Below are 27,617 nucleotides of genomic sequence, written 5' to 3' on the forward strand. Positions count from 1 at the left end.
AAGTAAAAAACAGTTATTTACCCATGTTATAACTGTTGTTCTTTGAGATGTGGATGCAGACATGTATTCCACTCAAGTGTGAGTATGCCCAGGGCACCAAAGCTGGATAAAGTCACCTAGCAGTACCCCATGGGTGATGATCATGTTCTTTGCCTCATAGCTCCTCCTCAGCTATATAATTGCGGTGCACCCTATAGTTTCTTTGCACCAAACCCAGGTGCAGAGGGTACAGAGTGTAGGTCATGGAATAAATGTCTGCATCCGCATCTCGAAGAATAAGAGTTACAATACAGGTAGCTGTCTTTTCTTCTTCGAGTTGCTGCAGACATGTATTCCACTCAGGTGACTCACAAGCCATTCACTGAGGAGATGGGGCTCAGAATCTATTTACTCAGAGACGGTAAACTGTCTTCTCAAAGTTTGCATTGGCCCCAGATTCTGTGGTTATAGTCTAACGTCTAGCAAAGGTTTCTACTTAGGATCATGTTGCATCTCTGCAGATACCTACTATAGAAACATCTCTGAGAAACGCTAGTGATGTTACTTTAGTCTCATCAAACAAGCCTGTAATAACTTTGGAGGCACAATATGAGTTGTTTCATAAGCCATAGTAATACACATCATTATCCACTTAGCAATGGGCTGAGCTGAGACTGATTGTCCTTTCATTTGCTCAGTATAAGATACCAAGAGACGAGGTGACAAACAAAATGGTTTAGCCTTTCCAGTTAAAATGCCAAAAACCTTCTCACATCTACAGTATGAAGGAATTGTTCTTTTGCACCCAAGTGTGGTTTGGGAAAAAATACAGGTAAGTAAATAACCTGATTAAAGTAAAACTGGGATATCACTTTTAATAGAAATTTTGGATGTGGCGTTAAAGCTACTTCGTCTTTGAAGAACTGGAATCTGCCATTAAGGCTTGTAATTCACTGACTTGTAAGCCTACATTATAACTAACAAGAAGGCTGTCTCTTCTGGGATTGGAGAGCTAACAAGCATGTTGCTATCAGCTCGAACGGTGGACCCTGCAGTGCCACAAGCACCATATTACAGTCCCACGACACCATTTTCTTCATCGGTGGAAAAAGATGGACAATGCCTTTCAGAAAACTACCTACCATAGGATTTGAAAATACTGACCGTCACACAGTCTGAAGAGGTTCATAACTGTGTGCGTCAACCTCAGAGCAGACTGCCAAAAAGCAGGGCAGAGATCCCAAACTGGGGTGTGTTCTAGAATTAGATTTCACCAACTTACTAACAAATGTGAACTCCTGAAGCACTATAACAGTCTTATGATGGGGTCCCCTTGGGCATTCCAGTCTATCTTGCCACTCAGGAAAGCTGAACTTGGTGATAGTTGGATGCTATACACCAAAGATAACAAAATATTCAGGTTGCTCCCAGTCCCAAGAGACCACTCACTTATCCCAGGTCAATTTGTACCTTAGAGCTCACACCAAAGACAATGCTTGTAGCCAATTCTATAGTAAACTAAGGATTTATTAACTAGGAAGCAAGAAATGAGATAGTTATTATAAGGTTAAGCAAGCAAATTTACACACACAAATGACTTACAGTCTTTGGTTTTAAAAGGTGACACAGTTGTAGTAAAGTGTCAGATATGAATGTCTTTTAGGGCTCTCTGTTTCTGTTTCACAGCTCTGGGCCTGTGAGACTCCAAACAGCAAAAAGATGAAAAATTTTCTTGTCAGATATTTTTTTCTTTCTTCCAGTATTCAAATTGATGGAACAAGCCCTTCAGCACTAGCCTCTTCATAGGTTTGAAGGGCCAATTAACAAAAGTCTTTGTATTGTGATGTCTCACAATGGCCCATTTAGTTTTGATAGCCTTCTTGGTGAGCAGGAGATGATTCCTCCTGAAAGGTTCACCGTTTCAGAGCAAATATTTTTTACAGTTATAAAGCAAACACTTAAATATTACTTCATAGCATATGATTAAGATATCATAAGTGAGATTAATGCATGCAGCCATTTACAAGTATTTCATAAAGTCTGAACACTAAACACATTGGTATACATAAAATGCCCATCTTAACTATGCTAACACACAGGTGAAAGACTGGATTCCAGCAGTGAATTTGTCAGTGCTTGGCTGAGGCCTAAAACCTTGGTGAGAGCTGGCACATGGCTTGCCAGCCTGAGACCAACTTTCCCTGAATAAGAGGGTGGAAAGCTGAAATCCCAGCCAAATGAAATCTCAAGGAGCTAAGAGTCAGGCCCAAAGACTTCAAATGCAACCAGTAGTCCAGAAATTCTGAATCTAGACTGACACAGGATGAATTATCTTTGAGATCACCCAAATCAAAAACCTCTTCCACTTAAGACAAATAGATGACCTTCTACTAATAAGCAGAACTTCTTTAACTGCTTCTGAGCACTGAGTTTTCTCGTCATCCAGCAATGCAACATCCTTGAGGAAAGGTGTAGACTGTTCAGCACTGGATGAAGAATGTGGCCATGATGCCGAGTTAACAAGACATGGAGAAGAGGGAGAGACTTGGGAGGTCAAACTGACAGTGCACGGCTGGAGAACCAACATTGTTTCAGCCATACTGGGACAATCAGGATCACCTTGGTATGGTCCAATTTGATTTTGAGGCTAACCTGAGGGATTAGAGGGATAGGGAGAAAAAGCATACTTCAGACTTGGACCCCAATTCAGATGAAATGCGGTGAGTGATCTCAGACTGAACCCTGCTCGGGAACTGAACTGACGACATTTCCTTATGTCCTTTGTCATGAATGGATCAATGAAAGGGAGGCTCCATTCTTCGAAGAGGGCCCTGAACACTGTTCTTTAGCGACCGCTCGTAATTGTCCGAGAAGGTACTGCTGAGGTGCTTGGCTAGCTGATTCTGAGAACCTAGTAAGTGAGCTGCTACCAGCATGACATTTTCTTTGACACTTGTTGACACTGTATATCATAATGGTATTGTTCGTGACTATGTGCACTGTTGTTCCCTGGATGTGATCCAGAAAGGCCTGGTACATGTTATATATTGCCTGAAGCTCCAGTACATTGATATGAGAAGACGCTTCCTGTTCTGTTCACAATCCCTGATGCACTCTCCAGCCTATGGAAGAGGCATCGGTGATAAACATTCTTGTCGGTGTGGGTCAGACAAAGTGAATCCACTGACACACATTGTCTTGAATTGTCCACCACTGCCGGGAGTTCAGTATTTCCTGAGGTACTCACACAAGAACGTTTATTGAGTGGTAACTTGAATGCTGGACTAGTCTCAACAATTGCTGGAGAGTGCATGATGCAATTGGAGGTCCAGTCACAGATGCTGAATTATAAAGAATCAGGAGAAAGACCCTTGAACTTGTAGAGTCTGGTAGGGCCCAAATTAACTCGATTTTTTGGCTAGGGTTCAGTGCTGATTTCTTTTTGTTCAGGATCAGCCTTAGCAGATTGAAAAGATCTAACTTGAATGGGATGTGACTGAGGACTTGCTTCTCAGACTACTAGCCAGTCATCCAAGTATGGAAAGACATGAATTCCATTCCTCTTGAGATGGGCAGTCATTATCATCATGCATTTGGTAAAGACAAACGGAGCCAAGGACAGGCCAAAGGGCAGAACTGTGTATTGGCAATAATGATTGCCAACTAGCAATCTCAAGAACTTCCTGTGGCCCAGAAAGATCAACACATGAAAATAAGTGTGTTGGAGATCAAGAGCAGCAAACCAATTGCTAAATTCGGACCAGAAGGAATAGTAGCCAGAGCAACCATGTATGACTTGATATGTTTGATGTATCTGTAGGGATTGCAAAGATTGACGATAGGTCTCACTCCTCCCATGGACTTGCGGATTAGGAAATATCCGGAGTAGATGCCTCATCCAGCACATTAATGAGGGACCTCCTCTATAGCTCCCAGGGCACACAGAGAACTTGCTGAAAAGCAATTATTTGTGAGAGGGGTCCTTGAAAAGGGATAAGATTGGAGGGTTGGAGTGAGGAATAGATAGAAATTGTATGGCGTAACCCAAATGCAGTGTCTTGGACCCATTTGTCCATGGCTATTATTTCCCAGCAGTGTAGAAGTGGGCAAGCCTGTCCCCAAACTGAGGTGATGGGGTTAGGATGTTTACAACTGGTCTGCTGCTCCTGACATGCTAGTCAAATAGGCTCTCTGCCCTGTGATGGAGGGAGATGGAGTGGCTGAGTAAAACGAGACCCTGAAGACCTTCTCTTGTGAGATCTATTCCTTTCCTGGGGTAGTTTTGTCTTGGTTGGTAAAGTGTCTGTCTAAAATATCACTTGGGAACAGTATTTCTGCTAATGTTGCCCAGTAAATTAATCTTTTTGAGGTTTCGGTATAAATTACGGAAGATCGCATCTGTTGCACTCAACTGACAGAAGTCCCGCTCGTTTTATCTGAAAAGAGATATCAACCATTGAAAGGAAGGTCCTTTACACTCTGCTGTACATCTGGAGACAATGCTGAATTATGCAACCACAATGCTTTTCTCATCATGATTGCTGTAGCCACACCTCTGGAGGCTGTGTCAGCTAAACCTAGGGCTGACTGCAATGACATCTTGGGCACCAGACTGTCCTCCGTCACAAATGCCTTCAAGTCCTCCCTAGAAGAATCATGCAATTGCTCCATGTATTTTGTCAGAGTCCCAATTTACAAAGTTATATCTTGAGAACAATGCCTGTTGATTTGCAGTTTCCATTTGTAGGGAGGGCAAATAAACTTTCCTGCCTATGAGAGCCAACCTCTTTGTCTCTTTGTCCTTGAGAGTGGATTTGCTCTTCTCTTGACATGATTTCTCACTGGCTGCTGACTGGCACCATGGCTGCTCGAGTACCCATGAGGGACCTTTGACCCGTTCCTTGGTATTGAGACAACATCAAAAGGCTGCCTCTGAGTTGTGCTGAGGAACACTGGTACTTAAAGGATCCAATGATGGCTGAGGGGCTGATCCCATCCTTGGGGCTGACGTACGCCTCATGGCTTGCTCCATCAGGTGCTGCTTAAGCCTCAGATCCCTTGCTACCTGTGTCCTTTCCTTGAAAGACTTAGGGATAGGGCACCTGTCCTTAATGTGCCCCTCTCCCAGGCACAACAAACACTGCATATGGGGATCACTATTTGGAATAGCCCCTCCTCCCTCCTGCCCATGATGGGCAAGGTTTAAATCCTGGGGAAGGCATTCCACCAGTAAACAGCAGCTAACTAACCTAAGGTACTACTAAAAAACCACTAACTAATCATCTAGAAGAAATTTTCAATAATTGAGAGAAACAAGGGGCAGTGTGAAGAAAAACTACCCAGAGCACTCCAACTCCAGCTGCGGGCAGTGAGAAGGAACTGAGAGGGGCTGGGGCAGTGCCATTGTTATACAGTCAGAGGAGGGGCTATGAGGCAAAGAGAACAAGCACTGCCTCTACTGGTACTGCTAAGCAAATTTCTCTGGCTTTGGTGATCTGGGAGTAAACACACCTGAGTGGAATGCATGTCTGCAAGAAACAAATGATGTAAGTAGTGCACTCCATGGTCTATGAGCGTAATTGAGCTGCTAAGGTATGTATCAGACAAGGAGTACAGGATAATGTGCTGATATTGGCCATAACACTTCATACTCCTGTTAACTGTTCACAAATACATCAAGGCTCAAGGGAATGAAAGTAATGGGGCTTTTACCTCACAAAACAGTCAAAGAATTATACTGCAAAGAAAACATTAACAGATACCTACCATAAGTGCAAATCATTTTACTAGCCTCTCTGAAGAGAAGAATTCCATTAGGAGATGATACATCAAAATTTAAACGCTGTGACCTAAAAAATAACAGCAAAAATATTCACATTGTCACAGTGGGAAAAAATCAGCAATGTGCTCATTCCTAAAAGCAAACAAAAACTGGTGGTAATGCTGCAGAAAAGGATCTGGGGGTTAGAGTGGATCACAAATTGAACATGAGTCAAGAATGTGATGCAGTTGGGAAAAGGCTAATATTCTTAGTGGTATTAACAAGAATGTTGTATGTAAGACACAGGAGGTAACATTTTACTCGGTGCTGCTGAGGCCTCAATTGGAGTACTGTGTCCAATTCTGGGTGTGACACTTTAGGAGACACGTGGATAAGCTGTAGAGAATTCCGAGGAGAGTAACAATAATGACAACAGGTTTAGGAAACCAGACCTACGAGGAAAGGTTAAAAAATGTGGGTGTGATTAATCTTGAGAAAAAGAAAACTTAAGGGGAGACTGGGTAACAGTCTTCAAATATGTTAAAGGATGTTCTAAAGAGGACACTGATCTATTCTCCATGTCCACTGGAGGTAGGACAAGAAGTAATGTGCTTAATCTGCGGCAAGGGAGATTTAGGTTAGAGATTAGGAAAAACTTTCTAACTCTAAGGGTAGTTAAACGGTGGAACAGGCTTCTAAGCAAGGCTGGGGAGTCCCCAACAGGCTGGATAAACACCAGTTAAGGATGGTCTAGGTTTACTTGGTCCTGTCTCAGCACAGAGGGCTGGACTTCATGACTTCTCAAGATCTCTACCAGCCCTACATTTCTATGATTCTACTAATAATAAGCTTTTGCAGTTCAGAGGAATGCTACAAATTCTTCCTAATACAAACAATTAGTTTATACTCTTACCTTAACTACTATATCCCAATAGCTTATTTCATCAGTTAATTCCCACTACAAATTCAATTATATAAATGCATCCTCTCCATGGTGGGGTAATGTGCACTTATGGGAGTGTGATTTCTGAAGTGCACAAATGTGCTGCGCATTAATTGGTCCATGAAGACCCTTGTTAGCGTGCACTAAAGTGTTAAAGCACAGTAAGGAGCCTTTAGTGCACACCAGCAGGATCTACATGGACCAATTAATAATGCTAAACATGTAAGCGTGCTTTTGACTGTAAGTGGGCATTACCCTATCTTGTAGAGAAGCCCAAATGTAAGCCAGATGCAAGAGTGCAGTTCATAACGAGCATATACACATGCTTATGCATATACTTAGACCTGAAAGACATCACACCATAGACAAGTCTCACCTCTGCTTCTGCTGGTATACCATCTCCACAGGCCAGAAAAAGCTACTGTGTACTCAGTATGGATATAACCACTGGAGGGCAAGCAAAGTTTTCATCAATGCCCTCCCCTGGGAGAATCCCAGGAGAAAGGTAGCTTTAAGATACGAATTTCAAGAGCCTCTAAGTGATTTGAAGACTAAGCCCCATTTTCAGAAGTGACTTAGCACTAAGGTTTCTAAGTCTAACTGCAAGTCAACAAGAGCCTATAAATCACTTATGAAAATGAGACTAGGGTCTTGTGATCTACTTCACTTTGAAACGAGAGTAGATCAAAGTGAACTAGGAACTTTCAGTGCATGGTAGCAGAGTCCACGTGGACTGCCAGTGGATGTAGATTTACACCACAGTTTGACATGCACTAACTGTTCATCTACACAGCCTTAGTCTCCTAAGTCACTTATGCAAATGTTACCCTTAATCTCTATTGGGAACTGCATAGGAGCCCTGCCACTAAATGCACTGAATCAGAGCATCCCTTGGCTGCCCTAGTTGTGTGCCACCCATTTTTGGTGCTTTGCAGGGTTCTTGTAGAACCCCTAATGCAAAGGAAGTTGTGGGTACCTTGCTTTGCTGCAATCCACATTTTTCTGCCAGGATCCTTATTTACAGGGTCCATTTGGTGCAAATTTCAGGGTAAATCTAGCTGCTTATACCCTAATTTACGAGAAGAAAACATATGTACACTGCACAATATATTTGTGTATTCTACAAGCACAAAAATGACGGCTGACTTGCAGAGGCAAAAAACGAAAAACCAAACATCTCAAAATCACAGCAGCATAATGAACATACTGATACTTCACAACGTATTTTAATCCTGTCATAGTGTACTGTCTAATGCATTTTAACCTGTAAAAGCTAAGGCAGCACACAAAGAAGAAATCCATCCCAAGTGATGTTCTCTTAAACAAACAATGCAGATTTTCTAAATTCCAGTAGATGGAGGAATAGCAAGAATATGGAAAGTAGTTTGAAAAGCTGTCCCTCGCATGAGATTTATGTTCTAGCATCACTTTGCTTTTGTTTAGTTTTATTGGTGTTTTTATAGGTTCTTTCTTAACTGCCTTATCTCTGCAGCACTGTTAAATAGTCTATAGAATACGGTGTATCAGGTATCAGAGATTAAACTTTTAAAAGTACTTTATTACACTCACCATGATAAAAAGAGGAAATTAACCTACACAAACAATAGGTAATGTCACAGCAAGCCAATCCACAAATGCAAAACACACTGAGAACTGACCTGGAAGGTCTGTGTTGACATTCAGGGCTTAAACTCCAGTGATACTCACTAATTTTCTTGGGAGCAGAGTTGAATTTTGTAGAGCCAGTGGTCCAGTATTCAGTTAAGCAATTTTTGTTTTGTTTAAAACAGTTTTAATCTATTTTCTTTTAAAGATGAACTTGCAAGTGAAAAACAAACTGAGGAAAGCACAGATTTCCCTGATGAAAGCCTCATCTACACAGGTCATGGGGGGCTCTAGCAGAGAATCATTCTAATCCCCCTGCTCCCTTTCATTTTCCCCTTCCAAAGTCTCTTGTCTCTTTGGGCAATCCTCTTAGCATCCGCAAATTCCATGAGGGTATCACAAAATACTCTGGTTCTGTGGCATTACAAATAACAGAAGACTCACTTAGGGTATGTCTACATTGCAATTCAAAACCTGCAGCTTGCTTGGGCTAAGGGGCTGTTTAATTGTGGTGTAGACATTTGGGCTCAAGCTAAAGACTGGGCTCTAGCACACCTCCAAGGTGGAAGGGTCTCAAAGCTTGGGCTACAGTGGAATGGCTACACTGCAATTAAACAGCCCGAGACCCATGAGCCCCAGTCAGCTGGCACAGACCAGCCATGGATTTTTAACTGCAGTGTAGACATAGCCTGAAACACATGCAATCCAAGGTATTTACATCAGATCAGAAAATCATTGTGGGATCTCTTCCATGAGCCAGCAAGTGCCAAGAGGATTTCATAGACGGGAAAAAGTTATATAAAAGTCGGTTAGAAATACTGTTGTCCTAGAGGCCTTTCTTCCCCAGTCTGAATAAGTGAAGCATTCGGCATACAAATGTACGTGGAAATTGTATTTTCTTTGGAGGGGAACTGAAAAAGTAAGTTATAAATGTTTAAAACCACAAAGCACATTTAGTGTTACTTAGAGGTTGCAGGGAACACAAGACTGAAATTAGACAGTGAACTATTTTCAGTGATCTCCATTAAAAAGTCAACATTTAACTATGGTTACCACATCATGGCATCTGAGACGTGTCTGAGTTATTTCAGTCTATTTTGAATAGTAAATACATGCAGTGTCACAGATTATCCTATGTTGCATCTTTAAGGGTTGACTTTTTAATGGCTACCATTGTAGCAAATCAAAGCAAGAACACTGGTGGAGCTGTGGTCTCTCTAGTTCCATAGCACAGTCCGAAAAGATATTAGAGAGAAAGTTAAGAAAGTCAGGACACCTCCATAATGGGCATGATATAAAAATGTAGACAGAACAAAGTAAGTGCCACTTATTGTTTACCCAGCTCTCACATGCTTGTTACCTGTTTTGCAGAAGCTCTGCCATAAGCTTCAAGATAGGAGTTGTACATGCTGCTTCACGATACCACAGCTCAATAGCTCTTTGTAGAATGGGAAGGTATGATGTGTATCTTTCATAAAATGAGTTAAAGAATGTAAATGCCAAAAATTAATATTTTTCAGATTAACTTTAGTTCAACGCCACTATGGTAAGTTGGTGAGGCAGGTACAGAACTATGCCAGTTTACCCTAGATGAGGCTCTGGACCCATACATCCAAGTTTGTCAGTGCCTAGAAGAATAAATCCCTTGGAAATAAAAAAAATTAAGTATAAAATAGGTAAAATTTGGAATATATATACAACTGGCATAATTCCAGGCAAAGGAAAGAGTTTTGAGTGTGTATAGAAAATTAATTTCTGGGCTCTGTCCAATTTCCAGCAGGCAATGTGTTCATAAACTCCCTGCACCCACCATAACTGGTATTAACTGGCACCCTGGCTGGCAGTCTCTACAGGAAGCCAAGGACCAAATAGGCCATAGAGTCTGAACTATTTTCTCAGCCACAGAAGCGAAGGGAACAACCTTTCCTGTATGTTTGTTAGACTTAACACAGGTCAATTGGATCAGAAAAGACGGTGAAAGTTTGTATTATATTTGTGCTGGAAAGATTTCCTATTGTCTTTTCTGGAGCTGCCTTGGGGGTCTTTTATCTGCTGGGGATTTGGGAAGGGGTTTTGTTTTGTTTTTTAAATGACAATATTTACCCCAAAAGACATTTCACTTTAAATGGGAGAAAAATTAATCAAGCCCTGCCTTGAGTTGATAGGGCCCTTCTGGTGGAGACTAATGTCATCATAGGTGGCATTGCTGATGAATGATATTGTTGTCTCTGAGAAGGAAAGCATTGTGGCTAATTCTGTCTGTTTGTCCTAGTACTCTGGAGAGTTTTTGCTGCCATCTGCCTGAGGCTCTGGAGGCATACACAGTATACAGCAGAAGAGCCTGATATCTGAAACACTCTTTGAAGAGTGTCCCATTCTAGGAGGTCTTTTCTTTTTATCAGACTTAACATGGTTGCATCTATCATCAAGATTTCTGTAAAAAAATAATTGGGATTCAAATCTGACAGCTACCTTGTGTACATAAGTAACAAAACATGGTCAAATACCCTCTGGGGCATATACAATCATTGCCATATCTTCGACTACTTGCACAAATCTGTCAACATCACCTTTGTTTTATTGGAAATGCTTCCCAACCACACCACTCTCACCCAGACACTGGCTAAAGCATTTAAAATGCACCAGCTGACTGGGAGGGATAGGGATGTAAAGTTGGATGGTATTCGAATACAAGAGGCACCCTAATTCATGCTTCCTCACTGCCACTCCCAATGGCCTCATATATGCTGATAGGGCTAATATGGAACCCTACAGAACCCCATATAAGAGTGCTGTTGGATAGAAGTAATTGCTCAGTGCTGTCAGAGTGCAAGGTCGTAGAACAGGGGTTCTCAAATGCATACCAGAGTATGCAGAATGCCAACCCCTCCCATTAATGCTCACATTGCAGCCCTGTTGTGACAACTACATCAATAGTTTACATGGAAAAGTAAATTAGAAAAATATTCAATGTGTTTCTACTGGTCTTTTAATATAATTTAGCAACAGAAAATGGGGTGGTGAGAAAGTGCTATCTGCCCAAGCTGTCTCTGGGGGCTTTTTGGAGCATCAGTGGAGGGAGCAGCTTTTAATCAGAGTTTCTGAAATGCTGCTGAACAGTTTGCTGTTGACTTTAAACCATATTCAGCACCAGTTCAACTGCATTTACTGCTGAAACCTGTTATAAACACAAGCCACTTTTGTTAGTGCATTCAAAGCTGCAGCTGAGCACTTGTGAAATCTTTGAATTCTTCTAAAACTGTATCAGCCAGCATGCTGGAAACAGACAACTGGGCATTCTGAGCTGGCAACTCCATTATATAAACAGGGATGTCAGAACTCAGAAGTTCAAGTGTTACATCTACATCCACTGTCAGAAACCAGATTTTACAAAACTTAGGCTCAAGAAAAATATTTCCATGATTTATTATTTTTAAAAATTCCAGTGAAAACAGTTTTGACTTGTTTTTAAACAGTCATCTGCTCAATCATTGGGGAATCCTGCTAATTCACAAAGCAAAACTGACTAACTGATTTTCGTTGTACAAGGTGAGTGAAATGCAAACAGCGAAGGATCTTTGGGGCAGGGACCGTGTTTTTGGTCTGGATTTGTATGGCACCTAGCTCAATGGGATCTTGGTCCAAGACTAGAGCTCCTAAGTGCTACTGTCAGACAAATAAATACTAACGGCAATTTAAAATAAAATCAGCTTTAGTACGCTAATGTACACAAGTGACCATCATCATAGAACCTATCCATGCAAGGGACACTAAGGGGCTCCCTATGACAGGACTGGATGCAGAGGAAAGGCTGGCTGCTTAAAACCTTATACTGCCTCTGCTCCAGTGGATATAGAGCTGAAATATTTAGAATTGATTGTCCAGCTCTTCTAAATCAGCACTTAACTTATACACTAATTGGAAAAACATATGACAATTTAATACTTTAAAAAACTATTATGATTTTAAAAGGGAAACACTATTGCTTATATACAAATGTGAATATTTTTCTTGACTAATCCTCTGCATACAGTCTTATAAAATGCCTCATGCCATATAGATATTTATTAGAAGAGTGATTTAAAACCAGAAGTATATTGGTTATTTAAAACAAAATGTTCCACACCTACTTGTAAGTTCACATAAAGAAGGGGCACATTCGCAAATAAACATCAATATAAGAAAGGGGACTGTGTGAATGACTAGTAGAGAGGAAACTCCAAACACAGATCACCATCTTTTTTATATACTAGTGTTACCCTAGCTTTGCCGACTAAAACCCTGAGTCAGCCTAATAAGGTAATTTAAGTCCGGCAAGACATTTTCTTAGTACAAACTTGCTTATTTCACAGGCATTAAAGTTCATTAAATAATTGATGTCAATTAAAAGAAACAGTTAAAAAATGTGCCAAAGGGGTACCCAACTAGTTTTAAGAAATACTGATTGAGAGTACCAAAATATCTGGGTACAACCCTGATCCTGCACCGGCTCCCCATGGACATATTGGTGACCTTAAACTTCAGCTTGCTGTCACTTTAGAGTAATATAGGTAATACACTCACATTTTAAAAATGTCATCTTGAAGTCAATAGCAAAATAAAATATTTTATCAGTGGGATAATCTCCATCAATAAAAATGGATTCTGATTTTACTCCAGACAGGACATGCTTTTATAGAAGGTTTCACCTGCATGTTTAGGCCTGCCCTACAAATTACACAAACCACATTTCTGAATATAAAAGGCATATAAACTTTCAGAAGCTGTAATACTGGAATCATCATTGACAACTTGACATATCTATATTTCAGGAAGAATAAATGACTTTCATATCCAAATATTTATTTATTTATTTTTGTATCATCTACTTATTCATCTTTCATTAATGGAATTCTCTGGGAAGTTCCTGAACGTTACCATTGGAAAATACTTAAAAATATTTGGAAATATTTTAATAAAGCCTTTTGAGAGATTGAATAATACAAGTTTTAAACAAATTTTACTATTATTATAAATATTTGCTCTTCATCCCTTGCCCAGAGGAAAACAATAAATCTTGTCTCAACTGAATGAACACCATTTATCATATTCATTTTCCTGTCAATACAATTATGAAAAGCCTTTGGCCTTTTTCCAAGGAGTCTGATTTGCTACAGAAACTCAATTAGTATAAGCAAGCCTGCTACAAAACAACCCTATTTGGCAATCTAACACAGCTTTCAGCATACTGACAATTCATCTCCAAACCATGACCCTAATATCAGCATAATCTATGGTAAAATATAGGACACAACTGTTTCCAGATCAAAAACAAAACTGAGACTTAAAATAATTCATTTCTGCTCATTTTTGCCATCTACTGGACAAAAGTAAAATTCCAGATACTTATTCAAATCAGAAATAAGATAGAGGAAAACTATGACCTAAATCTGGAACACCTAAAAAAATTAAAGGTTTGATCCTCAAAGGTTCATTATATGTGTAACTCTCTTGAAATCAATGGGAAGAGATTAGAATCAAAATATATCCAGTCACACTTGAGATAAAGTATTATATTAACTACTGAACTCTTATACCACTGATTTAAAATTAATGCTTCCAAACAACCTCCTTTATTTACCTAACAACATCTTAGATTATTAAAACTAAAAATTTTCTCTTGTCTATTTATACTGCTTATTTGCTGCATTTCTCTGAGTTTAGGTAATGACTTATCATCTAAGTCAGTTTCGTTTTTGTTTATAGTTAGTTTCACTTTAAGGTTTTCAAACCAGGGGAATATTTGTTTGAAAACAACTAAATTATTAGACTTGGGCAGTTACAATTGTAGCATGTCAACACATACAAATCAACACTTAAAGGTTATTAATTTATATACTACAATGTTAATTAAGTATAAAAATACCTATCCAAATTAAAAGAAACCTCTTTCTCCCCTTCTCACCACACATACCATTGTAACTTACACTCTTTAGATCCATTAAATAGGAGCTGACATGATGGCAGCTTACTCTGCCATAATACTAAGATCAATATGAGGATGGAGCTGGACCCAGCAGAAGCTAAATGCACTGAACAGAAGCATGAATTTGTTTGTTTGTTTACAGCCAAAGGTGATAAGGGAATATTTTCTGTGTCCTTGTGTACAGATATGTGAGGGAAAAGAAGCAACTGAATACGAAAACAAGGGGACTCAGAAAAGCCTTGGACAAATTAATTTCTCTTACTGTGTCTATATTAATCTTTTTATTGTTAAGGTCAATTAAAGGAATGCTGTCTGGCAGTCCAAACAAAACATCCAGGGTTTGTGTAAAAAAATAAAATAAATTTACTATTAACAGGTGTTCAGGAAATTAAAAACAATGGAAACCATCCTAGATTCAGGTGTGGAGTGGACCGAATGGGTTCAAAAAAAGAATTAGGTAAATGGAGGATAGGTCCATCCATGGCTATTAGCCAAGACAGTTAGGGATGCAACCCCATGCTCCGGATGTCTCTAAACCTATGACTGCTAGAAACTGGGTCTGGATGACAGGGAACGGATCAATTGTAATTGCCTTGTTCCTGTTGGAAGACAGGATACTGGGCTAGATGGATCATTATTCTGATTCAGCATGGTGATTTCTATGTTATGTTGACCCTCCAGACATGGATCTGTCTTTTGCAAAAGGAGTGGAGATCAGACACTCCTATATTGCAATCCCCTTCACCATTCCTGGTCCCACAGAGGGAGCTTTGCAGTTTTGATCAGGGAGAGAACATAGGACTGACAAATGAGAATTGCCTAATACAGCCTGAGGCTCCATTTCCTTTCTTGCACAACCCATCTCTTCATAAAAAAGGTGGGTCCTGGGATAGCCAGAGGCTGGAGAGTCCCCAGCAGTATGATTCCACAGGAGCAGCCAGACAGGGGAGTAGGGATCATTAGGGCAGTGAGGAGATCTGTGGGTTTCTGAGCAGTGGATGACCCTGGTCGTTCTGCAAAGGGGTAAAAATTTTGTGATCACCACCAATAGAATGACCTGAGGAAAACTCTGACTGGAATTCCTCTCCAAACCCAAAGGTTTCCTTGTAGGAGACCTCAATCTGGCTCTGTTTGAATTTACATGTTTCCCTATACTATTTGCAATGCAAACATTGCCACACTTCGAATAGGAGTAAAGAAGTTACAGTAGGTTATTTTACCTTTTTCTTTGACATTGATTGGAATACCTCAGCCAGTTCTGGTCCCCACTATTCGAGAAAGATGTTGATAAACTGGAGATAGTTCAGAAAGCAGCCATGAGAATGATTAAAGGATTTGAAAACATGCCTTAAAGTGCTATATTCAAAAACTTCAATCTATTTACAAAGAGACAGTAAAGAGGTGGCTTGATTACAGTCTCTAAGTATTTACACTGGGAACAAATATTTAATAATGAGTTCTTCAATCTAGCAAAGAAAGGTATAACATGATCCAACGGCTGGAAGTTGAAGCTAGACAAATTCAGACTGAAAATAAAGCATACATTTTTTGAGAGCGTAATTAACCATTGCAACAATTTATCAAGGAGAGAGGTGGATTCTCCATCACGGACAATTTTAAAAATCAAGACTGGATGTTTTTCTAAAAAGATCTACTCTAGGAATTACTTTGGGACAGTTCTAAGGCCCATGTTAAACAGGAGGTGAGACTAGATGATCACAATGGTCTCCTTTAGGCTTAGAATCTATGAACATTGGCTTAATGCAGAGGAAACAGAAAATGAAATTTATTGAAAATTAAATTGATAGTAATCTCTCTTTCCTGCCCATGCTGAACAAAGTATAAAAAGTAAACTTTAGAATTTTAAATCTCTTTCAGGTTTAATAATGTAAGTTTGACAGTGTCATAAAATTTATACACTTATATCCTGATTTTAGTAGTTTATGGCTCCATCTTTTACTGTTGAAATTAAATAGAGTTTTCCATTGATTTCAAATAGAGTTAGGATGAGGCCTCTTATTTTCCTAGGCCTTGATTCCACACACTGTCTGACTTGAAAGCACGCAAAGTTCTTGAGAATGGCTTGATCCCACTCCTGTGGGAATCTGTCCATTGATTTCAGTGGAAGTTGGATCAGATCATAACACAGGCTCAGCCTTCCTACCTCTTTGCCCATATTCAATGATATTCCTGGTCACAATTCTAGAAAGATATACTGTTCTGTGTTCTCCAAACAGATTATCAGTGTACAGTACACTTTCAGCATTTGTCTAAAATTATCCCATTTCAAAGCCCCCTGTTTTTAATAAAACACAATATTGTATTTGTATGTTATTTTACCCATATAATAAACAAATATACAGCAATCATGCATAGCAGGTCTAAATCATACAAACTGTTATACTCATCTGACTACATATTTGGATAGTGAGTTTATTAATATGATTCTATGACTGAAATGACAAAATTTATGACTGATACAGTTATTAAAAAATATCAAAGACCTCCCTGTTGTACTAACAAAATACCAGTGGGTATTATTAGATACTTTAGCACAGCAGTAAAAAAGTATACCAGTATATTAAAACAAACACAGTAGTCCTGATCTTTGCATATTGAGAAAAACTAACTCTAGATTACCATTTAATTTTGCAATATAGCTGTTGTCTTCTCATCAAGAAAAGCGTGTGTGTCATGATATTAATAAAACTGACGTAAGTGGATACTTATTGGCTAAATGAAAGACCAGATCATACTAGATACAGGGGTCCCCCTGGATTAATACTTGGGAAGCAACACTTTCTTTTTTAGCAGTCTTTGCTGTCATTTTTAACCATATGTAGGTACATTATATTTTGCGTTTGAGCCAATGTATGTTTATGGAAACATCACAGGCTTGGGAGAGGGAGGGGAACCATTTAGGTATATTTGGGATGTTAGTGTGATACCACAAAAAAGTGACCTGTCTGTGGTTTCTCTCCAAATGCTGCCCTCCCAATTAACTGCATGGCTGCCATTGTGCTGTAATTTTAGCTGATTACACATTAGTTCATTTAGCTTTGTTTCCTCTTCCCCACTGTGCCACACTATTAAACTAATGCAAGGGGTCTGGTATCCCTCTGTGCACAGAGCTGGTATTGTCATAGTGTAATAAGGATACATCCAGTCAAACAGCATGGTGTAGCTGGTCTTTGTGTTCAGTGCAAAGGCAATCCCTCGAAGATCTCTTGCCAGCCCGATCAACATACGCTGTCAGTGGGAAAGAGACACAGTAATTGATTTTCACGTTAGCACAGAGCAGATGGAGTAATAATCAGATAATAATGACCATATCTGATTTTGATTCATTAGTTTAAATGTCTCGCTCAAATCCTTTTCTATAGAAAACCGTAGGTTCTTTTTTATATACATATATAAAAAAAATCTGCCCAAGTTTTATGGTGGTAATGCTAACAAAATGCTTAGGGAACATTTTAGGTTACTCAATTTACTGTACCTTTGACTAAGGCAAACTAAAATATAATATATGAATGCTGCATATTAAAGTTTAAAAGTGCTTCTTGCATGAATATATGAAAATAACAACACTAATAATAAAAAGTTAACTTGAGCTGGCATTATTTTATGTGAGGTATAAGACTAATGGATACTCAAAAAAACTACTGTTAAGGTTACATTGAGACTTCTATTATACCCCATTTTCATATGCTTATATCCTTCTGAAAAATTATTTTCAGATATTTTCTCAGTCAAAAAATATTTTTTATTAAAATGCTGAGCAAAACCCATTCACTCCTTTTTAGTAAATTCTGTGACAGAAAAAAATATACTTCCCTCCTCCTGTAAAAATATTTTTAAACTGTTTTTGGGGTACAGACATAAATGAAAAATAGCTGAAAGTTCCCAGGTGGTAATCCTCATAAAGGACTGGTTTTCAGGCAAGTAGCATACATTTTAAGAATTAACAAATAATAAGTGAATAAAAAATTAGTTTTAAACATACGGTACGTGAAATTTCCACTCCAGTTAAAATTTCATACTTGTTAGTGGAGTACTGACGAACAGAAACATGTAGTATGAGTGTTAGTTTGGTGTTGTAGGTGTGGTTTGTATTTCGACTCCATTATGAAGTACTATATAATGCAGGGTTTCACTAAACAATTGTGGAAGCACACAGAGAAACCAGTAGGGGGAATTAATGTGTTTATCTTTTTTCATTTTTGTAAAAATATCAAGAGAAACTAAATATAAAACTTTCAATAAAGTAGCATTTGGCAACAATGTTAAATATTCGTAAGTTCAGAAATGCAAAAGATAAGGATCTCATATTAACTTTAATCCACCCACATAATGAACGGAGTGCTGTAAATTACTTGTTGTGCTACTAAATGTCAGCTTACACAAGGCCTGAATTCTACTTTCAGGGATGCACGCACTAGTCTAATTGACTTCAATGGGAGTTGCAGAGGTTTTTCGAAGGGTAATTTGAATCCTATGTGAAACATGGGTAAATAAAGGTTACTATGAGAACCTTATCATTTGGATTTCCTGATTTCTGAGTGTGCAAATGACCTGAACATGCAAGATGCTCAGAGCCCTCAATTCTCATTAACTTGAGTTGAGGTCACCTCACAGGAAATGCTCAGCATCATGCAGAATTGGGACCTAAAATGATAATATTTACATGACATTCACCTACTTTTTGGCATCTAATATACTTATTCTTCCATGTGGAAAATAAGCATTTAGCAGACGTGTGGCCTATGTAAAAAAACTTCACAGCAACACTGCACATCTCCTATTAAACAATACTAAGGTGCAACATCAAAAAAGGATACATCCACATCCAGCAAAGTAGGGTGAAGGTGGAGGATTCAAGAGTGATCTTGGCTCTTTTAAACACTGGAGCCACAGAAAGAAAAGGTTCACGAGCAAGGCTGACTATCAGGAAAGAAGGTCAAAGGAAAACTAACAGGAGTACTTGTGGCACCTTAGAGACTAACAAATTTATTTGAGCATAAGCTTTCATGGGCTACAGCCCACTTCATTGGATGCAGAGAATGGAATATACAGTAAGAAGATATTTATACATACAGAGAACATGAAAAGGTGGAAGTACCAATACCAATTGTAAGCGGCTAATTAATTAAGAGAAGCTACTATCAGCAAGAAAACTAGGAGCCTCTAGAAAGACTCCTAAGATATTTAGCACCTCATTTGAACTTGCCATTGTTTGAAGTCAGGCAAAGATAGGAATGAACCCATGGTCAGAGGCCTGTGAGACAGGGACTACACATACATACACAGCTAACCAGCCCACCCTGAAGTAAGTACATATTCATTGATTTAGAAAAGCAACTGTTCTTTGAAAAACATTCTTTCTTATAAAACATTTAAGAAACGTCTGGGTAGCAAGACTACTAGACACTTGCTAAATGGGCGCATGCCACACTTAGAAAGTGATGACACAGCAATGTTCTACCAGAGGGCCTTGAAACAGCAGGTCATTTCACATGCTTCTGAGTACTAAAGAACAACTGAGCGATTTGAGAAAAGCCACTGAATTTCTTTGGTTTTAGAATCTTTACTTTCTACTATTATTATTATTATATAAACATCATCCACTCTTATCTATACTATTCTTAATATATATGTCTCATCTTTAAAATATTACACATTCTTAGTACAAAAAGTCCCATTAAACTCAATGGTGAAGTGTTATTCACTGGAACTAGACTCTGTATAGTAGTAATACTGAAGTTGTACACTGATGCCAAAACTGCTCACAATGACACCCTAACCACATAGTGTATCCAGGTAAAATCCCGGCCCTTTCACCTAAGATCTTGTGTTCACTGTGGTTGAGTTTTACACCGATGTGGCAGAATAGGGATTAAATTCCCAATACATTCTGGTTTATTAGCCCATTACGAATTTGCAAATGACACTAGTGAGTGTAAAATTGTTAAGAAAAATAGTAAATAACACTATACACTTAGACAGCACTTTGTGGGCCATCATCTTGAGGGTTCCTAACATGCTTTGTAAATGTCACAGAATAATATAAGCAGCATATAAAGGGATCACTTCATTCACAGTTGAAATGCAGTCATATCTGGGTGCAAGGTGACAGCTGTTTAGCAGGACACAGCAACACCAGACAATAGCTTAGACTCAGAAGCATAAGAATACTGTATCCAAGAGAAATAACGGGAATTTTAAGTAGTCAGAATGCTGGCTTATAAACTGATTTTCATACTAATGAAATAACTAGCCTCTTTCAAAGTATTCTTTCATCCACAAATCAAAAAATGGTAGGTCTACTTTAGAGTAATTTAAAGGTCCGTTCTAATTTTTTTTTTAAATTCTGACATTATGGTTTAAAATCCTAAAAAAATATTATTTTCTGAATTTCTAAATGGAAAAGAACTGAATATTTAAATATTTGTAGGGGGGAAAAGCCCAAACAGGAATTGTGGCTTGACAATGTATGCCAAGTTTCTGACTAATGCAATTTGAAACAGACGAGATACCACTCACGCCACCCACCCCCAAAATGGGGTTTGTAATGGAACGTCTGACAGACCCTTAACTACAGTGGCACTACTGGGTGCAGCTATAATATTACCCTCATAATTCTACTATATAATAACAACAAAGAAAAAAAGGTGAAGGGTCATTGTGCTTTGTCTTTAGAATTAAGATGGCTGTCTTCATCCTTACAGCATACTCTTAATTCTGGAGACACGTCTTAATAACCTCTAAATAGTTCCAACAAAAGAGCCGTGTCAGAGGAATGAGCAGGCCCCAAGGTGTTTCAACTGGAGTGTTTTCATCTGCCTTTATTGCTCTATCCCTCTCCAGAATTAAGGCAATAACCTGTGATAAATTATTCAGGAACTGCTACAGGGATCAAAGCAAAATCATTCTGTTAAAGTGCTGTTTGCAACATTTGGCACTTAGTGTGAAAACTTTTAATGTGTGCTAGCTGAAAATCAAGGATTTTAAATAATTTAACAGTATGGAGTTTTTACGAACCAGCTAAAGATAGCATGTTGCTATTTAACTGCCCTTCTTCCTCCAATACAGTTTTCATTCATTCCTATCAAAACTGAGGATGTCATAACTAACATAAAAGCACCACTGAGGTTCAGTCTAGCCAGTCAATATATTACTTAACTGGACTGTCAGGGCAAATCTAGATATTTTTGAAGGGAAAAAATGACAGTAGTTTTAATACTATGATTTCCCACCCACTCTCCATTTCAAAATGGAAAAAAGCTCACGATAAATTACTAAGGTTCTCTTCAATTATATTAGATTTTACTGGAAAACAAACTTAAAAGTATGTTTTATATACAGGTTTGTTAACCGCAAATGTATTTCAATGAGGAAGAGCTCCCTTGTTGTGATCATTTTTCAGCTGTGTACTTCAGAAATATAAAAAAACCCAGCCAGTTAGAAAATCCTAGTAAAAGCCACAAATTAAATGAATTTGGCAGTCTTGGGCCATTTTCATGGTGATATTTTAACAGTGTCACCTCTCTGTGGATTGGAATATTAAACATTTTATTGAAGAAGAGAACTGAACTGTTTTTGTTTCCAGTTCTTTCACAATGAAGTACCTGAAAGCACTTTTGCATGTATTATTTATTCATCATGATAGAAAAATAGCTATAACCTAATAAATTATATTTAAAAGAATTTAGAGCAAAAGTTTTGTTTATGATAGAGCAACAGATTTAGTTCTTTATCAGTAGCTTAAAGCACCAAGTTTCCTTTATATAAATTAGACAGATGGTGCTTACAGTAGAATTTACTAAAGGTCTGTCACAACAAATGCAGCCAAGCTGCATATTTAATCACTGCAGAACCTTGTCTACCTGCAGCTGCCAACTGCTAATCCAATTTCCCTGATAAATGTGGCAAGAGACACGATCAGCAATAAAGAGCATCTAACTCCATTTTCCTGCAGGGCGTCTTTTGATGAACATTTAGGACGGAAGAACGGAGTGCACTGTGTGGCCCTGGCTTGTGGCAGCTGCATGCATTCTGAAGACACAGTTCTCAGGTTACTCACTTAATTCTGCCACTATCATTATGTTGCTATTGATCTCAGTAGCTCTTGTCTACACAGCATTACTCTAGATGAAGCTGAATCAGGCAGTTATCATGCATCAAACTTGCTCAAAAGCCTGGAGATTTCCCTTTAATTACTTGTGATTTTATTTGCAAATACCGTTAAAGTGTAATCAAGCAGTCACTTTCCAGGGTCGTTAAGAACTTGCTAGTTTAGGGATATATCACTGGAACTCCATTAAAATTTCTTCAGTAAAACAGTTTCTCACAAACCAGAGAGGATTGCAGCAAAATTGTTTTAAATACAATAGAATCCTCAAACGAGATAAATGCAAGAGGGGGATTCTAAAAATGATCTCTTAGAACTAATTGTTAAAATCAATAATTTTCAAAATAAAAGGCAAACACTTCCAGACTCTCTCTATTTAGCATGTGAAAAGCAGCTCACAAATTAAATACTAGAAGGAACATCAAATACAGAATCTGGGGTATGTGGTCCTTTTCACAGTACCCACTGAAGCAATGAGCATTTTTTCTAAGTATTCAGATCTTCTAAGATATTAATTTAATCAAAGTGGTTATAAACTATACATGCTCTGTAAATGTGAGTTGTGTACACACATTATTGGTCAAACTTTTCTAGCATATTTTATGACAGTTTCCATTTTCAGAAAAGGGAGAGAAGAAAAGATGGTGACACACTGTTAAGGTTTCTATCGTATTTTAAAATAGCAAATCTGTTTGGGCTTCCCATAGATTACGCAATGTATCTGAAATGGGCATTCTAGAGTGCATTGTTAACTGTTTATTCATTATGGGGAGGGGAATCTATTTAGCACAACACTACTCTAATGTATTATCATTCCTGATGCTGCTACTCCCATTTAGCATGTCCTTTCCCCCCTAAAATATACTGTTGTTTTGACACAAACAGCTTGCTACACTTAAGGATTTTACTAATAAAACATAATGTTGTGTTAGATATTATGACTGTTGCCACAGCTGAACTGACTTGTCAAATCAATCCTAATATGGCTCCCACGGGCACATAAAAACCTTATTTAGCTATCAGTTATCCTAATCACTTTGTTCAGTTTAAGGATGCAATACTTCAAGACCGGTTCCTATTTATACATATATGCCCAGCCATTTAATAAAGTCTTGATTTATATATTAAATTCTTGTTTGAAAAAAATACTTTAAGGATGCAGTGTTTTATCAAGTGTATTACATCTTTCCAAATCTCCACAAATAAATATGTTAATACATATGAAGAAAATAAAAACACATATGGAGAAAGACAGAGTATTACATAAGAACCAGGCCAAATACCACATGAGGAAAATCTGTCCCTTTGATTATAAATATGGCCGAAAAGAGAGCACTTTATTGTCAAAGCATTCCCAAAATCTAAATGTATGTGTAAGAGGCTGACTTGTAGGAAGTCATATACAGCCATTTTATTTCAACATTATATAGAAAATTACAGACACATATACATGGCAAAGATGAAAAAATGTGAAATATTTACTTCACATTTAGCTTATTTTATTGATAAATAATTTCTTTCCCTATTACTGAAATAAACCTACCTTTGCCTCTTCTTGTTTAAAACTATTGTTGAATATCTGAGTTACAGTTTCAAATGAAACTGTAAGGGGTAGCATGAAATTCTCAAACTCATCCTCGTCTTCACCTACAGAAAAATAAAATAAAATTAAAAAAAACAAATGAGCATCACAGCATATTCATACAGTCATTCATTAGGGTCCAATTCCACAGTCCATTTGAAGGTAAAACCTCCATTGATGTCAAAAGAACAGGAGTACTTGTGGCACCGTAGAGACTAACAAATTTATTTGAGCATAAGCTTTCGTGGGCTACAGTCCACTTCAACAGATGCATAGAACGGAATATATAGTGAGGCTATATGTATACATACAGAGAACATGAAAAGGTGGGAGTTGCCCAACCAACTCTAAGGGTACGTCTACACTGCACGATTATTTCGAATTAGCTTAAACCGATATTACAAAACAGATCTAATAAAATCGGTTTAGCGCGTCCACAGTGAGATCCCGAAATCGATTGTTTGCGTCCATGGTCCAAAGCTACCATCGATTTCAGGAGCGGTGCACTGTGGGTAGCTGTTCCTCAGCTATCCCATAGTTCCCACTTCCGTGTTGAGAGCACAGTGCCTGATGGGGCAGAAAACACTGCCCCGGGTGGTGCTGGGTACAGCCTCACCCCTCCCTTTGTGAAGGCAGCAGACAACCCTTTGGCGCCTTTTTCGCGGAGTGCATTGAGCAAACGCCATAGCACAGCAATCTTTCCCTTTTTTTTTTCACGTGGTGGTGGGGGGAAATAAACTGAGGAGCTGTTCCCTGAACCACGCCAGACACTGTGTTTGAACCTACAGACATTGGGAGCTCAGCCAAGAATGCAAATAATTTTCAGAGACTGCTGTGGACTGTGGGATAGCTGGAGTCCTCAGTACCCCCTCCCTCCCTTCATGAGCGTCCATTTGAGTCTCTGGCTTCCCGTTACGCTTGTCACGCAGCGCTGTGTATCCTGCAGTTTTTTATTCAAACGCTTTGGCGTTTCGTGTTCTGTAACGGAGCTGGATACAACAGATTTGTCTCCCCATACAGCGATCAGACCTAGTATCTCCCGTACGGTCTATGCTGGAGCTCTTTTTCGATTTCAGACTGCATCGCCAGCCGTGCTGATCAGAGCTCCACGCTGGGCAAGCAGGAAATGTAATTCAAAAGTTCGCGGGGCTTTTCCTGTTTACCTGCCCGCTGCATCCGAGTTCAGATTGCTGTCCAGAGCGGTCAGTGCTGCACTCTGGGATGCCGCCCGGAGGCCAATAACGTCGATTTCCGTCCACACGAACCCTAATCCGAGTTATCACTATCGAATTTAGCGCTACTCCTCTCGTCTGGGAGGAGTTCCGAAATCGATTTAAGGAGCCGTTTAACTCGATATTAATGACGACGTCGTGTGAACGGGTACAGCGTTAAATCGGTATATCGGCCATTAAACCGATTTAAAGTCGCAGTGTAGACCTGGCCTAAGAGGCTAATTAAGATGAACTCTTGTCAGCAGGAGAAAAAAAACTTTTGTAGTGACAATCAAGATAGTCCATTTAAGACAGTTTGACAAGAAGCTGGAAATGGGGAAATAGAGTCAATGTGTGTAATGGCTCAGCCATTCCCAGTCTCTATTTAAGCCTAAATTGATTGTATCTAGTTTGCATATCAATTCAAGTTCAGCAGTTTCTCGTTGATGTCAAAGGGAGTTTTGGGCCAGGACAGTAGAAGTGGACTCTTAGTTTTTAAATGTTTTTACTGAGGCACACAGATTGAATGAACATAAAATACAGACAGAAACTTTAGGTCACAAATGACTTAAAACTGAGACCAGTGTCTCTCCACATGTTCTGTTTCTTTCTCCTTTTTATATTTCTATTCTCTCTGAGGTTGGAAAGTCCAGGTCTCTAAAGTTAGAAAAAGCCCATGCAACCTTAATTTGGCCTGTTGTGGGTACGCAATATGATTCAATCTTTAATTATGTAATCATATACTATTTTTTCCACAGGACTCCCGCATCATTCAGTGCACAAAATGGACAGTGCTCACTGAATGAACAGATATTCCTCAGGCCTTATTTACTGCACTGTTCAAATCCTGTTCTGAAGATAGGATTATTAATTTCCTTGTTGGCTTTTCTCTGCTGCGTCTTACTACAGTATCTGAGAGCTCCACAAATATCCACGAGAGGGGAGGTGAGGCACACCGATTACAGTCAAAAGCGTTTCTACTAATTTTGGTGCTCAATTTAACCTAGGACCATAGCATTTTACATATTCAAATTACATCTGCCACTGACTTCAGTTGCAGTTGTGAGCGCTCAGCTCTTATGCTAATCAGATCCCAGGGCCTCAAACTGGGCACCCAGAAATGAGAAATACACAATCACTGATCACTTGTGAAGTCTGGTTTAAGTGACTTGCCTACCATCATTTAGGAACTCTGTGGTAGAGGTAGGTATAAAATCCAGTTTTCTAGGACAGCATTCATCTGTATTAACCATGCTTTCACTGCAATCCCCTGCTTCATTCACTATACACCTTCCCACTTGTACAACAAATGAGGCAGGGCCCATCCTTTACTACTCAGCCCTGATTCATCCCCAAAACAGGTCCATGCTGTGCAGTGCATGATGCAAGGCCCATGCAGATAAAAATAGTACGTGATCATGGAATTAAAGACTGTATCATAATGGATATACATGGGGGAAAAGGGGGAATTAAAGTTGCACAGACAACCTAAATTGTGGCAGAAAAGTGTGTTTGACTTTGCAACCTTAATAATATTCTTTTAACAAAGTGTATGTGTGTCCTGCTGGTGCCTAAAGTCCCTAGGCACCTATATTTCCACTGGTAAGTCCCCAAGGTGCCTCATTTTTTGTCTCTGGGTATGTGAACAGCTATCTAAGTCTCAACACAACCTAGCAACTTGACACCTAGCTAATGCCTCAGCCCCAGCTGGATTCACAAACAAGGTATTTCCCCATCTATCACACCTGTGGGGCCCGATCCAGCAGGCATGCTCAGTGGGTGATTAAGAGCACACCTTCTGGATCAGGCCCCAAACAAAACACAGCTGTCATAGCAGGTGGTGTGGTGATGGTCCCCCTTATAAATACTTAAAATATTGATTTGACTAATGAGAGTGGGAAAATGATTCTACAGCCCAGCTGTTAGTCCACTCACCTGGGAGGCCCATGTTCTAGTTCCTGATCCAGGGAACATGCAAGTATTTATACAAAGTGGAACACCTTAAACGGAAAATACTGAGAGAGACCCACCCCAGAATGTCCTATAGTCCAGGAATTAGGGCACTCACCTGGGAGGTGAGAGATCTGGGTTAAAGTCACTGTTCCATACTAGACAGTGTGAGGATTGGACTCGGGTCTCCCACATCCTGTGAGAGTGCTCTAACTACTAAGCTATTGGGCGTAAGGAGGACCGCCAGCACCACAGCCATGCGGTTATTCAGCAATCACCATCTCCTCCTCCTGGGCACCTAACTCAGAGTTGTGAATTCCAGCAGGTGGCAAGGCACTGCAATGCTCAACATTGCAACAATTACGCCCCTCCTTGTGAATCTAGCCCCTTGACTCAGTTCCATTCTTGCCTACCTAGTCCCAGTCTTCTTGCCATGTCAGTCCTAGTGTCCCACTCTGAGCTACCTGTCCAAGCCCTGACCTCTGCTCCCCAA

General features: G+C 39.2%; 1 protein-coding gene across 1 annotated transcript in view; it reads right to left on the minus strand.

Moving 5' to 3' along the window:
• Positions 1–27,617, minus strand: part of RANBP17 (RAN binding protein 17) — a 258,121-nt gene that overhangs the window by 55,065 nt on the left and 175,439 nt on the right. Inside the window, exons 19-22 of the mRNA XM_032768764.2 lie at positions 23,925–24,028; positions 17,414–17,502; positions 9,649–9,756; positions 5,746–5,828 (exon numbers count right to left, since the gene is read on the minus strand). Of these exons, the coding sequence (XP_032624655.1) occupies positions 5,746–5,828; positions 9,649–9,756; positions 17,414–17,502; positions 23,925–24,028 (384 nt within the window). The remainder of the gene's footprint in view (positions 1–5,745; positions 5,829–9,648; positions 9,757–17,413; positions 17,503–23,924; positions 24,029–27,617) is intronic.

The sequence above is a fragment of the Chelonoidis abingdonii genome, chromosome 7 (genome assembly GCF_003597395.2).
Source record: "Chelonoidis abingdonii isolate Lonesome George chromosome 7, CheloAbing_2.0, whole genome shotgun sequence".
NCBI lineage: Eukaryota > Metazoa > Chordata > Testudines > Testudinidae > Chelonoidis > Chelonoidis abingdonii.